Here is a 19,305-nt window from a genome sequence, read left to right as displayed (position 1 = left end):
AAGAAGCAGCCAACCTCTGGGAATTCTGCTCTGGGCCGGTGCTTCGGGCTTGCCTCCCACCTGTCACTCAATGTGTTCTGTTTGAAGGCCACAGAAACACATGCCAAGCATCCATACACCGTGTTCAGATCGGTTGTATAATTTAAACCAATAAAGCCCAAGCTGATGTTACTGCCATAGGAATATTTTTGCCTTTCATATCAATGACCTGCCAAAAAAAACAAACTGGATCTTATTAGCAGGAAAACAGCTCCCTGGTGGTGATCATCAGTCTGTCTTTGTCTTACGTGTGTGTTGTCACAGTACTGGATACATCGAAGCTGTTTGCTCAAGCCACTTTCACAGCCTGTGGATAGAGAAAAAATTTTCGTCTGTAAAGTTTTCTTTTGGTTCATTTGTAAAGTGGGAATTTCCTCCTGCCCTGTGGGGAGTCCCTCAGTGGAACGCATCGTGGACTGGCTGCTTTCCTTCTCTTGGGATTTGTCAACCTCATAAAAGCCTCACAACAGATGAACACTGAGCTCTCTGTGATTCGCTTAGACATCCGTTGTTTGAAAGGTGTCCCTTAATGTGACTTCAGAACTAATTTTGTTTCCTTTGAAATCAGTATATTATATGTAGGAGCAATTCAAAGTTGTGAGGAAATTAAAACAGATGTTTCACTTTAGAGTCTAGAGTCTAAGGGTTGATTATTGTCTCGTTGGTTTTTTTTTTAGTTTGTTTTGTTTTTTAGTTTTACCATTTTTTCCATTTCTGAATATTTCAGTAAAAACTCAAATCTAGTCTACAAACATTTATTGAACATTTGTATTTTGTATCATCACATATTAAAGGGAAAAAGAAATACCAGGTTGATAAGCCAATGTCAGCTTTGAATTATATTCCTAGTTCAAAACTGTAGATTTATCTTTTCTCAGTTTGCCTCACCCACTAATTGATGTTGAAAAGGAACAAAAGGAAGATAAAACTTGAATCCTTACGGGCTTGCAGTAAAAATTCCTAGAAAGGATAGTTTAAAAAGAACTCTGTGGGAGAGAGACAGCTCTGAGAACAGCAGTCAAGATGAAAAGAAGGCTCTTTGAATCTGCCACTGAACCAATTCAGAATTCTGGAACCCAGTCAAAGGAGCTACGAATAGGTCACAGGAGAAGAGATGAGACCACACGAAACTCTTTCCGTACACTTTCAGAAAATGAGCTCTATTCGGCAAGCAGTACCAATTCGATGCTTTCGTCATGGGATATAGTACTATGCAGCTGAATCCATTCTGTGCTGCTGCTTTGAAAAGAAATAAGCGTGCCCTTTGTAAGTGTGTGATCTCTGAGAACCAGGAGCACACATCTGACCAGGTTGCAGGAGGCAAATTACATGAGCAACTCCATTGGGAGAACAGGATTCAGAAGCAATCTTCGTATTACTTAATGTCTGTATTTAAGAAAGAAAGTAAAAGAAGGACTAGTCTTAGGTATTTATTCCAGGAAGGAATTGACGGAACAAACAGCATTATTGGGGCCTTCTGTTTTGTGCATGTAGGGAGGGCTAAAGGAAGAGAATTGTGATATTGCTGAAGAAAACAAATTAAATCTGAAGAATCATAACATCTGTCTTTCTCTATAAGATGATTCCCAGCAGAATACACAATATCTTCATTAGATTCTTACTATGCAAAGGCCAATGAAATCCCACAGTATTTCCTGACAGCATACTAAAAAGCATCTTCTCTCTTATAGAAAAAAGTTTGCTCAGTTGTTTTAATCAATTTTACAATGTGCACCATAAAATTCCTTGAATATCTTTGTGCCTCCTTAATAGCTCCCAATGGAGCTTACTCCAGACAGGTGTGGGAAGGAGTGGGGTTGAAAGCATGAATGGATGAATTCATACATTGCCACTCATAAGGTCTGTAGAGATTGCTGTTGATTGTATCGTACCTTTTTTATGAGAACAAAGTCAAATTCAACAAATTGTAACTGAGTGCCTAGAAAGGACACCACACACTCTTAGGCACTGTGACAGGAACAAAGATGAATAAGAGATGATCTGTATACCATTTTTCACCGTTTAGTGGAGAGATACTATGTACACAATTCTATGAGAGCTGACTGTGATAGGTCTTATAATAAGAGTATGAATTAAGAACTGCAGCTGAGTAGGGAGATTCATTACACCAGGAATCTGTGCGTCTATCTCTTCTCTAAATAGGGAACACCTCGTGATCTAGAATTATGTTTTCCATCTCTCCTCCGCCCCCCTCCTCAGGACTCCCTCAGTGCCTTGCAGAGAGTAAGTGCTTGATCAGAATGGTTCTTAAAGTTCTGTTTGTGAGTTACTCAACTTTGATGGTTGTGATGAAAAGTTAGTAGGTATTAAAACTTTATTTTCAGAAATTATTTTGTTAAATATTATACTTTGTTCCTCTGATAAGTAGAAACAACAGGGTGCAGATTTCAAGGGTTTAGTCAAAATGTAGCTGAATCAAATATAATTTTTTCCTGGGTCTACTTGAACAGTCAGGAGCAGAACAGGGGTTGGCAAATTTTCTGTAACAGCCAGAAAGCAAATATTTTTGCAAGCCATCCAGTCTGTCACAACTGTTCGACTCCGCCAGTGTAGTGTGAAAGCAGCCGTGGACCAAAAGTAAATAAATGAATGTGGCTGTGTTCCAAAATAACTTTACCTCCAAAACTAAACAATGGCAGGATTCTGTCGGGACCACAGTTTACTGACTTGACCTGGAATGATGTGGTTCATTAAACTTTTCTTGAAATAGAACAATTGTGTTAAGAACAATTAGATTCTATTTCTGTGATCGAAATTTATGAAGAAATACATCAGGGAGAGGTACAACTCTGCTTCTGTTGTAATTACCTCAGGGAATGGACCAAGGAGGAACAAGCTTGCTTCGGGTGGACAGAGGTAGGGACAAAAACAGACAAATGAGCCCAGGCAAGGACTGAAATTGCTGCCATGCCCATGGCAAGAACAGTATAATCTAGCGATTAAGAAAATTACCCTGGAGCTGGACTACCTGACTCTGCCATTTGAGCAAGTTACTAAAGATCTCTGTGCCTCAGTTTCTGTAAGATGGAATAATATTAATAATAATAATATCAAAGATACCAAAAAGTTGTAAGATCTGAGAGAGTTAACACATTTAATGTGCTTGAAATAGTGTTTGGCGCACGGCAACATAAAGTAAGTGCTAACTATCTTATTCGGATAATGCTTTAATCCGTCATAACTTGCCTGGTAAGGACACTTGGGAATTAGAGGCCCAGGATACTATATTTTTGTCTAATAGGTGTCATATTAATGTTACATCCATTTGATAAACCTATTTACCTTGGGAAAGAATAATTAGATTATAAAAAATCCTGGAATCAGGAAGGAGATAATAGTGAGATAGACAACTGGTGCAATTTTTGGTTTTCCTTTTTATCCATTTCATCCAAATGAAGAGGATTCATTTCCTCTAAGAGTCTTGTCTTACAAGGTTTTGTTTTGCTGGTTAATCACAACTAGCAGGCTAGGAAACATTAAAATAGATTCTCTATAAATTTCACAAACTGGCCCGGAAGCTGTTCTGCAGCTGCATGTTATAAACACGTGTTAATAATCAATTATGCAGGCCAGGCTGCTGCCATGATCCTCCAGTTCTCCCCAGGGCTTCTCTCCCTGCTGTCCTTCCACTGATGAACTAGCTCACCCTAGCCACATCCTAAATACATGTGACGGCCCGTGCTGCCACTGTTGCTCTAAGATGTCCTCAAACTGTGAGCAACTGCTGCTGGGGTTGCTGCTGTTGTATACAAATACAGACCTTTAGGGAGAGCCGGGACAGAGGAGTTCTAAATCTGCAGCCAAAGCGTGTATGTTCGATGGAGACCTCGATGCACGCTCAGAGAACCGTCTCCATCACACGCCATGAAGGTGGCAGCAGGGACACAGAGACGATCCGGCTGTTGCCATAAGCAGTCCTGATGGAAATGTCACAAGGTGGCCGAGGGTAGACTCGAACCCAAGTCAGTTGTGAGCTAACTGTACAACATAGGATAAATCAATTAACTTTTCTGTTCTTTATAGTTTGACTAAAAAGGGTACAGATGTAATTTTTATTATCAAGTTCATAAGTTATATAAAAGTGTTTTAAAAAATACAAAGTGCCGTACAAATATATGGTGATATTTCTTTTATGGGTGATGGTAGAAATCCATGTCGCTTTATGGAAATTTCCAATTTGACCATCTATGTACCTGATTTAATAAACATATTACCTATGTGTATCACTATCAATTCTGCAAGGAATGATGCTGAATTTTATTTTAATTTAAATTGAAGACCAATGAATCTTTTCTGAATGTTTATGTATACATGATCTCAAGTCAAAACTGTCATCGATGTTGGGGAACATTAATTATGATAATTCAAACAGAGAAAAATACCTATTTTTAATGAAAGTTGTAAACTATATAACTATGTAAACCACAAATATTTTATCTTCAATATTTCAGTGAAGTGATGAATTATGCATGCTTAGAAAATTTCAGATCTAGAACCCAATGCAATACCCAAGCAAACCAATATTTTTAAAAAGTTGGACTAGGATATCATTCTTTCTCTCCACATTATTTCATTATTTCTTTTTTATGAGAAGAATAATATATATAATAAATATACTGCACTATATATGTAAATATATACTGAATATAAATTTTAGACTCAAAATTATTATAATTATCTCTCTAAACATCTATGATACTAGAAACTAGTGTCCATGGTTTTGCAAGTAATGATTACCCTTTATTGTTCTAAGCAGCATTTTTTATATTCAGTAAATCTTAAATCAGGAGATACAATCAACAATTTCTTTAGAATAAATAAAATCTGAGAATTATAGATTTTCTCAAGTTTAAAAATATCTTCTGGATAAATATTCAGGAAAATTCAAGACGTAAATGATTTGTTGAAAAAATTACCACACAGCCTAAAAGCATAAAAACTTCTTTCAAAAAAGGAGAGGTTAACATTTCTCCAATAATGGATCATCAAGCGTCTCTTAAATGAACTAAATTTACTATGGCATATGGATTACTCAACACATACAGTTTGATATCAAAAATATACATCCATTTAATAGTAGTCACTATTTATAATTTTTAGTAGTTCTATTTTGAAAATTTTGTATATTTCTTCTCTCTTACTAATTGCCATTAATTTTTCATTTCTAGAATCAAATAACATTCATAAGAATTGTGTGACAAAATATAATGTCTTTAGTACTGTTTGTGAAAAACCAAAGACTTTCTCCTGAACATTTATTCGTAGCTTTTCTGTATCTACAAAATCTAGGTTTTGTGATACAGAGTCAGTTGATTCAAAAGTGAAAAACTCAATCAGTCAGACTATGACCCACAGTCTGAAGTGAATAATTTGCTACTTCATCATCTAAATACATCAGTAGCCGCAGCTCTTCCATTTCCCCACCTACTGTCAAATGTTATCAGCAGAACACTTTGAATTCTTTAAAAGTATTATATTATAAAACAAGAAATTGCTTATTAATAGGATACATCAGTGTGATGAATCAGAAACTGTTGCTACATAGCAACTATAGAGAGAGCTAATCTTGTTTACTTTCATTCCCATTACATTTCTGAAAGCAGCCCTGGCATGTCCCGTGTTACAGAGTACCTGTGGTACATAATGGGATGTTGGTACACCTGGATAAGGCTGTTCACCCCCGTCATTGGTTGTAGTGACTGTGCTTCCTTTAAAAATAATTCATTCTTGTATTGTACTACATACATCTTGTCCAATGTGTATAATCAATCTTTAAAATTCCATTTTTGAAGCTTTGAAAAACAAGCCTTGTACATATGGCAAAACAGCTTGACCTAAATGTTCAGCTCTGTTCTACTCTGCTCCATATATCATATTTCTAAGTCTTATCTCAAAAATATGAGCCTGAAATGGTAACACAAAACAATTTATAAAAACAGTAAGTAATAGAAACTTGTGAGTAAAAATGGCATCATGGAGCAGGATAAGAGACTGTCCATCAGGGCATAACCAAATAACCACCCTCTGTGAGCCCAAAGGGATGAGGGCAGAGAACAAGGCAGCCATTCAAGAAAGAACAACAAGCTTATGCTGTTTTATGACATAACGTTTTATGTATCCCCAGAGAGAAAACATGAGATGCTGGTACAGACTTGTGTGTGGCTAAATGTGCTCCCACTGCCCCCAGCTCCCTCTGCCCAGTAAAAAGAAGAGTCAAAAATAATACTAAAAATTCTTAATTAACTCTTAAATTCGGAGAAAAGCAGGCTGAGAAATTGAATAGGAAGTCATGAGAAAGATAAGGGAAAACGCTAAAGAGTAGAACCCCCCAAAACTGTGAACAGATCTCAGGAGAGGAAGAAGAGATGACACTGTGCTGCCCTGGGCCGGGCACCAGACTAATCTGGGAGTCGCGCAGCTGAAGTCCCAGAAGTGTGGTAAACACCTGGCGGGCGAGGATCTCAAAAGAGGGATTTTCAACCGTGTTTGTTCAGTCCTTTGCTACTCGCATTTTGTCATTACATCTTTAATGCTGTCGCTTTGTCCAATTTGTTTCCTTACTTCTGCAATATTGATTTAATCTGACTATTTTGTATTTTATTTCACTTTGTGTTATTCTCTTGCTGAATTTATATTCTCAAAAAGTTCTATAGCTTAAAGCACTCGTGGAAAATCTGTTTCCATTTCTTAGGTTTTATATGTCCGACTCTTATCTGCTTCTTCACTTGCATTTTGAATCCTTCCTTTCTTCCCAGTCTTGGCCATCCATGATGTGGGCATCTCTGTCCAGTCAGAGGCCACTATGTTGCTTAACACCAGGAGACCCCATTCATGTTGTATTCTGGGTAGATTTTTCTCCCTGGAGTTGGTTTTATTTGGTCTAATATAATGTGAATCATTTCTCCTGATATACCTCATAATTTCAAAATCTGCTTATTTTCCTTTGTCAAAGGATAATTTTCAGAAAGGTCTATAAAATGAACACGTGTCAAAGATTTTATTCAACCTGCTAATTAATGAGGGAACTGGTAAGATACTACAACCAGTTCAAAGGAGAATTGAAGGAGCAGAGGCATGTACGAAGGCAAGGAATTCTGAAGCAAACTTACAAACAGATGGAAAGCAGGTCCACCCAGAGGGTGACAATCAGTTGCGTTTCACCGGACATAGCTTGCATTTTTATAGACAAGAACCATTTGAATTATTATTAGTGTTCTCCAACTTACAGTGTTGCAAAATAGCTCAAAGACAAAGAATTGTGATGAGAACCTGAATGGGTGAGCTAGATTCTTTTTTCCTATTTCGAATTCTTTCACTGTTTTTTCTGAACCATTCTCTGAGACCTCAATATTGCTTTTATTCCATTCTCTAGAGCCTGTAGTGTGGGGGAGAGGTCACCTAGGTTTTCTGACATTCTTGCTGAGATGTTAAAGAAATATTTATCTGAGGTTCAGCAATGCCTTTAGTTTCACTCTGGTTTCTTTCTTCTTTTTTGTTTTTTTTTTTTTTTTTGCTTTTATATTAATGTGAGCTCTATTATAGAGATATTTCAAGTTTATCCAGATCCCTGAGTATCTCCAAGACCATTTCAGGTGTCCATAATATCAAAATTATTTTTTTAATAAGACTAAGACTTTTGTGTTGGGATTTTTACTCATGGTACAAAAGTCACAGTGCATGAAACTTTTGGCACCTAGTGTCATGGCAGTGACTCCAAATTGTCCTCAGTCATTGTATTCTCTTCCACTATGCAATCAAGTAAAACTGTACACAAAAGTGTCCTTAATGGTGCAGTACAATGTATTAATTTTTAAAAGTCTCAATCTTTGTATATACAACTTTTTAATGTTCTGCGTGTAAAGAAGTACACCTAAAGTGAGTCTGCTCCATACTGAAGTGTAACAGCTGCCTTGATGAAAGGCACTTATGCAATATTTTAAGTTGTTAGTTGACGTAGCCACTATCAAAACATGACTTGAAAAATGACTAAAAGATAACCAATACTTATTCAGACTTGAGCATTTTGCAGATATTTTCTCAAAACTTAGCAAAGTAAGCCCATTATTTCTATGAAATCACCTAACAATATTTGTTCCCAATGACAAAACTCAAACTTCCTAAGAAAAATTAGAATTTTAGAAAACTTGCATTCTCCACAATGAGCTTTAGAACTTCCCAATACTTTCCGATGAGTTCAGTAGTAATATTAATGAATGAGATTTTTTAATATTGTGTAATAAAATGTGTGGACATATGAAAGATATCCATAACTCAGCGAACCAACATTTTTCAAATGATCAGTGCATGATGTTACAAAATCATGCACAGGTGAAATATCCATTCAAAGTACAAGAAAGATCAATGGAATTTTAATGTAACAGAGTATGTAAAGATCATTAATATAGTTTCAGATTCCACATTGCAAGTAAACTTTAATGAACTACCATTTGTCCAATTTGTGCGTATTTTAAAAGGTTATTAAAATAATCCTCCCTTTCCAGCAACATCCTGTGTGAGGCCGGAATTCATATACTTCAACTAAAGCAACAATTCACAACAGACTGAGCACAGAAGTAGATATGAGAATCCAGCTCTCTTTTGTTAAGCTTGACATTACAGATGTTTGCAAAAGTATAGAACAATACTACTCTTCTCACTATTTTATTTTTGTTTTGAAAAATATAATTACTTTTCACAAAATATGTTATTTAGGTTAATCAGCAACAATTTTTATTACTGTTGTTTTTAAGCAAACTAATCAACAAATATTTGAAAAATTTCTCAGTTTTAAATTCTAATATAGTAAATATGAAAAGATGCAAACTATGTAAACAAAACTTCTTGGGGGTTTCTCAATAGATTTAAGTATGTTAAAGACTTTAAACCTAAAAGTTTGAGAACTACTGATTTAATAAAATTTTCATTTTTAAATACATGTACAGTATGATTTTTCCCTAATAAAACAAATCTCTCTCTTTCTCTCCATTTCTGTCTATCCAGTTGTCAGCATTTGTGTCTATGGAAGTGTTCACCAGATGTTAATGCTGGACATTCCTGAGGGTGGTAATGTCGCAGCTTGGTTTGGGAGACCTTTGTGGGTGTTTTTTATATGGCTTGAGTATAAAAACAATGATCATTATCTTAAATACATATATTCACAAGAATAAAGAAAACTGTGGGGAATATTAAAAATATATATTCCACAAATATCTGAGAATTCAGTAAATACATGATGAGAATTATTTACTTTGATGATTTTGGATCAATTGGAAATCAAGTGAGAAAGAATAAAAATTGACCCCTGTATTAACTTCCTATTGCTTCTGTAGCGAATTACCACAAGCTTAGTGGCTTCAAACAGCAGAAATGCATTCTCTTACAGTTCTGCAGGCCACAAGTACAACATCTGTCTTATGGGGCTAAAATCAGCTTGTCAGCAGCGCCGGTTCCTTCTGGAGGCTCCAGAGGAGAACCTATTCCTGGCCTCTGGCAGCTTCTGGCAGCTGCTTGCACTCCTTGGCTGTGGCTGCATCACTCCTGTCTCTGTTTCTATAGTCACATAGCCTATCCTCTTCCGTTATCCCTCTTAGGACTTTAGACTAATTTTATTACTCAACCAAGTAATTCAAGATAATCTTCCCATCTCAACATCTTTAATTTAATCACATCTGAGAAATCTCTTTTCCCATATAAGGTAAACGTTCACAGGTTCCAACAGTTAGGGCATGAATGTCTTTAGGGACCGTTGTTCAACAGAGCACCACCTTCTGCTGCACATGATGTACAAAAGTCAACCGTAGATGGAAGGACTATCTTAAATAAAGCTTACAGAAGATAATAGGGAATAACTTCATGACTTTGAGGCTGGCAAAGATATCTTAAAGATGACGTAAAAAGTACTAATCATAACCACACAGGAAATAATTGATAAATTGACCTACACTAACATAAGAACGTATGTTCATCAAAACTCACCATTAAGAGATTGGCAAGACAGTCCACAGAATTGGAGAAGATATTTTCAATACATGTGGCTGACAAAGAGCTTGGATGCTATGTGCCTACATACGTATATATGTATATAGATGTAGATATTAGATATATACATAGACATAACTCTGTATTCAACAAGGAAAAAGCAAACAGCTAAATAGAAGCATGAGCAAGAAAAACAAACTCGCACTTTACAAAAGAGGATATCAAAATATGCTCAACTTCACTAACAGGAGGAAAATAAAAATTACAGCTACAATAATAAACACAGAATAGTTAAAATCTACAAGGTGACCATACCAAGTGATGGTGAGATTATGGATTATGGTCCAGCTGGGACTCTTATATACTGCTGGTAAGGAGTTAAACCAAAACGTCATTTTGGAAAACTGGCAATAGCTACTAAATAAGTCATATTCATATTCTCTGACAGTACAATTCAACTCCTAGTTATATACACAACAGAAAGGCATGCGCTTCATCACAAAAGACACATGCAAGATTGTCATAGCAGCGTTAGTCATAATAACAAAAAATTGCGGGGGTGGGGGGCTGTCCATCTGTAGAGGAAAGAAGAACTGAAATGTATGTATTCATTTAATGGGACATTTGAAAGCAATGAAAAGGAATGGACTGTAGCATGGATGCTATCTCGCAAACGAAATATTGAGCAAAAGTAAACAGACACAGAAGAAAGTGTACAGAACAATCCCACTAACATGATTTACAATCAAGCAAAATGAATCCCAACTGTTAAACGTCAGGATTGTGGCTCCTTTTGGTAGCTGGAAGAAAGGACTTGTGATTCACAGGGCTTCTGAAAATGCAGATAATGTTTGTTTTCTTAAGTTGGTGGTGTTGTGTGAGAGGGTTCACGTTGTGATAATTCACTGAGCTATACACTTGAAATGTGTGTTATTTTCTGTTTGAGTTTTACTTCAATTAATGTTTTAAAGAGATAGAAATCTATGTACTTACATGGACAGATGTCTACCATTTATTGTTAAGTGAAAAGAGAAAGATGAATAAAGCTGTTTATAACATTATTTCATTTTTAAAAATAAAATTAGGGCTATATAAATATTTGTATGTAGATAGATCAATGACAGCAAAGAATACCTCAAAGTGGGGTGCAGGATGGGCTGGAGGAAGGGGAAATGTTTCTTTTTTTCCATTATATATTTCTTTATCATTTCAATTTTTATGAAAGACACACATTAAAATTAAAATATAAATAATTAATAATAATACGAAATCAAGTTATCCAGTACTCTAAAGGTAATAACAAATACATTTCATTTATTATTTTATTTACTTATCATAGAGGTTCTAACAATTAGTATTTTTTTATCCCATTATAATATATGAGGAAACTGAGGCTCAAAACAGTTAAGTTCATTTAGCTATTAGGAAACAATCAGAAGTTAATCTCAGTCAAGTTAATACTGTTAATATCATGTTATTCACAGCCTGTGGGAAATAATGTTTATTTCTAATATAGTACTTATTACATTGAATAATTATCTAATAAAACTGCTACCATCTCACCAAATCATTACTCCTTGAGAGCAAAGATTATGTTTGTTGAATGAATGATTGTTATTGCATAAAATATAAATCTACATTAATCATTAATTTAATGTAATGTTTGTTCTTAAAGGTAGTGAGAAGAATTTTGGACAACAGTTTCTTCATTTATTTCTTTTGGAAGGAAGGCCTACAGTTAAATATGGATGTGGAAATTCTCAAAATATCTTGACTCTTTCTGCTAATTACAGCATTAACACAAATGTGTTCATCCCCATCACAATACGGTAAGTACTCCACAGTCGTTCTTTGAACCATAGTGCTGAGCCTTATTCCTTAAATGTTATTTATATGTGTAATAGTCACCCAAATGTGAAAAGAAAGGCAAGAAGGTCCATCTGAAAATTGTTTTGCCAATAATTTTTTTCAGTTTGGGGGAGTAAACTATAAATTAAACCAAGGTGTAATTTGATACCATCCAGTGGCGATCAAAGTGTGCACAAAATGAATCGGTTTCTTTGAAAATATCATGGAGCAAAGAAATAGATTGAAGAGTCAGGTCGTTCAGTTGAAATTAAGATCTAGTTCAATTGTTCAACAAAATATCCACTGAGTGGAAAGAGTACAACTAGTTCCTACTAGTTGTTCCTACTAGTTTGGGGAAAAAAAAGCCATTGACTTTGCAGAGAAAAAGGAAAATCCGATAGAAAGTAAAAACCAATTGAATATTAAAGGGAGATGTCTTTCTGGAGCTTATAAACTTTTGGAAGGCAGTCTATAAATTAGTTCATGCTTCAGAATTAGGAAATCTCAGAACAGAGAAATTGCTAAAAATGATGGTCACATCCCAAGGGGGTTACTGAACAAAATTTACATGTAGCAGCCAAGAATTTAAAATTCTGTATCAGTATAGCATTCCAGTGTTAAGGGTCTCTAAAGTTACTCTATGTCAGTTAAAAATAACACTTTGTGTCTGAGTTTATGTGTTAGGTGACAATTGGATAAGTTGATCTGATCCACAGGAATCTTGGCTAACCTATGAAGGTTATATAAATCAAATAAACTTTGCCAGAGTCTGCATCAATCTGAAAATAAAATCAAGGAAATTGACACCAATCTGAAAATGGAAACTCCTTATAGGCAAGGACAGTATCTTACTCATTTTTAATGCATTTAGCAGGGCGTCTGACAGCAAGATGCTCAGTCAATGTCCGAATGAATGAAGGAATGAGGGTGTCTGGGCTGGGAAATTCAGTTGGTTATGACAAGAAGGCAATGAAATTATCCTAAAGTAATGAAATTACTACTTGTAAATTAGGCGTACTCTTTTGGAACACTGAGTTCATTACAGAACAAACTTTCAGAGCAATAGACTTAACTCCCATTTCCATCATTACTCTTACAAAGCTTTGCAGTTGATCACAGAAAAAGAGCCTGATGAGAAGATGAATAACTTAGAAACCAATTTAAAAGGCATTTCTATTGATAACATCATTATTTTACACAGTGTAACAGTTTATACAAACGGTGGCACATTCAGTTACACATGAAGTAATTTTTATTTTTTGGTCAAACTTTCTTAAAGGAGTGATTTCATCTTTTGCCTTTAAATAATGATGACCTAATTGGGCAGTCCTCAGATAAACCATTCAGATCATCAGGTAGCCTGAAGTTGAAAGCATCTTGTAGAAAAATATGGACGTTTCTAGTAAAATTGAAAAGCAAAGACTTTCCGAGTCTTTCAATTAATTGTATCTGAAACTGAGAAAGTAAAAAGGAGATATTTCTAGTGACACAAAAATGAAAATCTGCTTTGTCTTATAGGCAATATCCTACAAGAATTCAAAGTGACAATAGGTTTCATTAAAGTCTGAACCTAAAACTATATTATATATTGTATATTACATATCAGATAAATTATTTAAATTTATATGGTAAATTTAAATAAATTAATTAAAATAAATTCACTAAAAATTAATTTTAGAATTTTTGAGTGCCCATCTGCTAAGCACTCTCTCGACATGTCTTAATTTTTGTTTCTCATTTCTTTCTGTTTCTTCTGCTTTTTTTAAATTCTGTGTTTAATTTTATTTATTTACATAACAAATAGTTCTTATTATAATTCTAGTACTATACTAAGCTCCTGGAATTCAATGGTAAGCCAAAATCCTAATTCCTATATGTATAAAATTTAGTGAAGGAGATTGACAAAAAAATCACATTAATGAGGGAATAACTAAAATTTGAAATGTGTAGGAAATAAAAGAGACATGATATAAGAATAAGTCACAGAGTAGCCTGGCCTATCCTAGAGAGTCCAAGGAAGCTCTCTGAAGAATGAGTAGACGTGAACTTGAGAAAAACAAACAAAAATAATTAAAGCAGAGGTCTCTGTCTTCCAGGCAGAGGGAAGAGCATGAGGAAAGACCCTCTCGTGGAAAAAGCCATGTCATATTAAGAGGTCCAATAGCCCAATGTGCATGGAACAGAGAAGCAGAGGAGGGCGGCTGAGTACTGGAAGATAAAGACTAAGAGTTCAGCATATGGAAACACTCATAGGGCCTTATAGCCATGTTGAGTGAATGAAGGGGGAGCCAATTAGATGGCTACCATACATCCAAGTAAGACATATGGTAGCTTGGGCTAGACTGGTGTCCTAGAAAAACTGACAGATTTAAAATACAATTAGGAGTAAAATTGTACTAATTAATACCAGAAGTTAAAAGAGAGCTGTGTCAAAAATGAATACTCATTTTCTGTTGTGCATTGGTTGGAAGATTATTCATTGAGATAGAAACAATGCAAGAAGAGCATCTTTGATAGAGAAGATTGTGAGTGAGTTCAGGCTTCAGCCTGATGAGATTAAGGTGACTTTGAAACATCAAAGTGGGGTTTTCAAGTTGAACACGTGGACATAGAGCTCAGAGGAGAGGTCTTGATGGGAAATATGAAGTTATAAGTCGTCAGATTGCAGATGATAATTGAAATAGAAAGTTATGAGTCACCAGTGTGCATGGGTATGGATGAGCATATGGAGTGAGTAAAAAGAATTGCCTGGGACTAAGTCTTGAGGAGCTAACTTTTAATGACTGAGCAGAGGAAGATGAAGCTGTAAAAGAGTCTGAGGAGAAGTAGCCAGAGGAGTAGGAGACAAACAGGAGTGGGTGTCAGGAAAGGCCATGGGAATGTTCTTCAAATGCTCGGATAGTCCTTTGGACTGTCCACATGATTCCATGTGCCAAAGACTTCATTGTAGGGGAATAGAGTAGGAAGTCAGATTGGAGGAAATTGAAGTAGCAAATATAGACAATTCTTTCACAAAGTTTTACTGCGAAAGTGTAAAAAGTGATGTCTAGAGGGAGGTGAGGAGTGAAGAGGAAAAAAATGTAAGATGAGAGATTTGAGCATGTTTGTGGATTGGAATTGTTAGTTGAGCGGAAGGTGTTAATACATAGAAAAATAAAGAAGAATTGAGAGCATAAAGTTTCTTAGAAGGTTGGGGCAATGAGATACAATATACACGAGCAAAGATTCCTGCCAGACAGGTGGGAAAATGGAGAAAGACACACACATTGAGGCTTCTGTGTACATCCTGTGCCTCTGTGTCCATCCTTCGATCTATGACTGCCTTCTGCTTTATCTCTGTCTGTCTAGTTGACTATGTCACCTTCTCTGTTTGTCTTGTGTTCCCCACTCTTCATCCTTAACTGGGCATTATTTAGAATTAAAAGGGTCTGTTTGTTCATCTCTTCCTAACTATCTTAATTCTTACCAATAGCACTCACTATGCAAACTCAGAACAAGTTTCTTCCTAAAAACATTGTGAATTAGGTTAATTTTTACTTATATAAATGTTGATGGAAGTTCTTCCATATTTAAGAGTTCTTGACAGTAAAATACCATACCATGATTGATAAGAATTTATTTTAAAAAATAAACGGAACAAGCTCTAAGGTAAACATGTAAAAGATAGCTTTGATTTTTATTTTGTTATTCGCTACTGAGAATAAACATGCCAGTATTTCCTCCTACTAGATCTGCATTGTTTCTGAAGGGTGGATGGCAGAAGTAGAACAAACTTGAATAAGCCGCTTGTAGTGATCGAGGTCAATTCAGTATCAAGACAGCAGTTCTTAAATGAAATGGAGCCGAGATCATAGCTCTAGAGCTACATTGTAATTCATACTCATGCACCATTTGTCTTTCCTTTCAACAAATTTTGAAAGGGATCACATAGAGAGAGCCTTGGTTTTCACAAGGGTTATTCTCCTTTGGGGAAGTTCAGAAAAATTGTCTTACCATATATATACTTTTTCAAGTTTCTGAAGTTTTCTGGCACCTTTCGAATCTGTCCTACACAAAAGCTGACTCTTTAATTCAGTATTCTGTTCTCTAAAGAAGTCCTGCATCCTTTCCTCTAGATAATCTACTGTGTCATCTGCATGTTTTAAAGCTACATAGCCTATTCTGCCTTCCTTAGAGCCCACCCTCCCAAACACCTGGCAACATTTTCTCAAAGATTTATCCAGAGGTGCTAAGTTACGCATGTAGAGCTAAGGCATATTCTAATATCTAATAGCTCATGTTGGTTAACAAACTCCAGGTAGCCAAAGCCAAGTGGATGTTAGTCAAGGATTTCATGACAGCCAGGACTACACCTCCATCTCAGCTACTTTTTAGTAGCAGGTCTGTGTAAAGAAATGCATGCTTGGTTTAAGACCCATTGAATAGACGCTGGGAAAGTTTCTAGTTGGGCAGGAAGAACACTAGTACTTGAGAAAACTCAAACAAGTATCAAGTAAAACCACTGCAAGCATTTTTGTCACATTAACTTCTTGGTCAAGGAGACAAAATGAACTAACACAAGCTGCTGTTGAGTTTTGTAAATGGAGTGATTTTTACCTCCTGTTTGAACTTATTAATTTCCATGAGATAAAAACTGCATACAGATAGAAGTATATGTATGTGTGTATGTGTATATCAGCACAGATTACTTTTTATTTATTTTAATTAGCTTATTTCCTACAATTGTTTAAGAAATTAGGTAAAAAATTTATTATAATGCAAACCAACATTAGCATCAAAAGAATGGGAAATAAAAAGGATTCTGAGTAGGATTGATTTGGGCTATGCCAAACGAAAGAGATTTACTAGTAAATAATTTATAAAAAATAAGAAGGAGCAACAACTTCTTATAATACCCATATTTAATTTCTCAAAGGCCTTTCAAACAATTCTGCTCAAAATCAGATTCCAGTGCATTGCCGTTTTCCCACATAAATTCTCTGTATTACAACTTACTGCCCAGCTGGTATAGACCTATAACTCCGTACAGAGAATGCACAGGAGACTACCCAAGTTCATGTAAGAAGAAAGAATATCCATAATATATTATCAGCTATAATTTTGAGAACAATTCAAAATGTCCTTTATGTTTCTGATTTTCTAAAATACATAAAAGTTTTTCACCCGTTCCTGATAGTTAATATTCTATAAGTTATGGATTTCATGCATTTAGTCTTAGAGCAAAGAAAGTGTGTAATAGTGAGAACCTTCACTCTTGAAACAGATGGTGACTTTTGAACTGTGCTAAATCTATAAGATATTAGATTTATTCATAAAATGTTGCCATGTCAATATGGAAAGTTTGGCAAGCGTTTCATCTTAAAAAGGTCAAACTGCATCACTTCAATATTAATTTCTGTATCTTTTCCATCAACTCCTCCATCTGGTATTTCTTAGAGGAACCGTCGGAAAACTAGAGCTTAGAATGGGAAATACAGCAGAAGACTTTATGATTCCCTTGTCCTGTCCATAAACACATGAATCTAAACATTGCCTCTGCTCCTTTATCCACACATAACACCGTAATCACACATAACATGTCCCTATAATATGTATCAATACTAGCTGGATGGCAAGTTGTAATGCAGTGTATTTGTATTTAATCGTGAATTTCCAGTGTAAAACTAAAATTTCTTTCATTAAATAAGCTTAAGAAAATCCTTGAAGAACGTCTATAGGTCTAGAAGCTGGTGATTTTAGTATTGTTTAGGATTATTGGATAGAGTCTTCTGCTAGCACATATAGCTGTGTCTAAAATGTGCATGTATCTTGAGAAACAAGAAAGCTAAGTATCAGTTTGGTGCTTAGTGTTGCAGAAATAGAATGGATCTTTCTGAGCAAAGACATCATAATCGGAACGTGAACCTGAGTCTACACAGCATGTTCACTGAATAATATGTCAGTGGACTCGATCAGCCAGTTTGATACAAAAAAAAAAATTTCAAGTGACTGTTTGACTATGTGATCACGTGTTTGCTCCTCTTAATTGTGCAGTTCAGTTCAAATTAAATGGCTATTATCAAAGTCACCAAAGTGAAGACACAGCCCACAACTCCTCATCTGGTGTTCTCAGATGCCGAGACAGACCAGAGAGCTGGTTGACTGTGAGCAAAAGGAGACAGCAGTTGGCAAGGACATCTGTAACATGGAGTGGGCAAGGCAGTGGCCTTTGAAGGAAGAGTAGGAATTTATCAGGGGAACAGCAGATGGAAGGGGATCAGCAGACATCACAGTGTAGAATAATACCATGGCTCAGGCAGTAAATTGGGTATGATGGGAACACAAAGTTCAAGCTTTTCAGCAAATCGTTATCAAACATCGTAATTTCTAATGCAGAGAATTCCAACAAATTAAAACAAAAGGCAAGAAATTCTCTTGAAAATTAGCAATGTATGCTGAGGAAGGCTTCACATTCTCTTCATGCTTTATGGTGGGTGGTAGATTTCTACACTGTCAGAGAGGACTATTGAGGAAGTTTGAATTATTCTCGTGTGATGGTGGAGTGTACGGCAAAATGAATTCAGTCCCTAATAGGCTGCTCTCTCTAGTTCTAAAATGCATGCACTCTATCTTCTTTAAGACAAGATTATATAAGAAAGTAACAGAAAGCAAATGAAGACTTCGGGCAAACGGAATATATAGGAATTTGAGCAGAAAAGCAATAATTGATAGAGTCAGAGAACACTTTGCCATAGGGCATTTAAATAAAGGGATTTAACGTGTTGAAAAATAAGATTTATGAGGAAATGTCAGGGGATTATTTGTTTCTTAAGTGAAGGAGTGGTGATTTAGTGATATAGATTTATATTCCGTGTATTTTCCAACCAGCTTCTGTGGGCCCCACAGCTCTCCCTAATTGGGATCCATCACTGTGCTTAGAGGGTATTTGATAACTGCCTTAAAACCACTACCAGGAAAGATATTTTACTGTGAAAGTTCTTTAAATCCTGTTCTTAGTGGTAGGCCTCAATACTTGACAACATATTTATCTTAATTAACTCCTTTAGAACAATTCTCACAGAGTAGACTCAAAATATAGACAATCTTATTCATTTAAAAAAAAAAAAGTCCAGCCATCTAACTTTCTAAACGAAGCTAAAAGAAGCTATGCCAGCTTCCTCCTCAACAAATTGCTATGACTTCATCAATACACTGAATAAAGAGAATATGTATACTGAGATGAATTGTTTCACAATTCATCATCTGTGAACTCTGTTACACCTAACACAGACTCATTTAAGAATAGTTAAGGCTTTTCAAAACAGTTATTAAATTTTTTAAATTGAATGCTGGTTTCATAGCCAATGTGTTTGAACTCAATAAATACAGAACAAAGACTTTTAATATTTCTTTAGATAATTTATTCAAATGTCATCATGA

General features: G+C 35.5%; 1 protein-coding gene across 1 annotated transcript in view; it reads left to right on the top strand.

Moving 5' to 3' along the window:
- Positions 1-19,305, top strand: part of LOC103546271 (protein eyes shut homolog) — a 1,017,652-nt gene that overhangs the window by 755,328 nt on the left and 243,019 nt on the right. Inside the window, exon 22 of the mRNA XM_070583910.1 lies at positions 11,714-11,867. Coding sequence (XP_070440011.1) covers positions 11,714-11,867 — 154 coding nt within the window. The remainder of the gene's footprint in view (positions 1-11,713; positions 11,868-19,305) is intronic.

The sequence above is a fragment of the Equus przewalskii genome, chromosome 19, assembly GCF_037783145.1.
Source record: "Equus przewalskii isolate Varuska chromosome 19, EquPr2, whole genome shotgun sequence".
NCBI classification, from domain to species: Eukaryota; Metazoa; Chordata; class Mammalia; order Perissodactyla; family Equidae; genus Equus; species Equus przewalskii.
The sequence above is the reverse complement of the archived record's forward strand: the minus strand, read 5'-3'. Positions and strand labels throughout refer to the sequence as shown.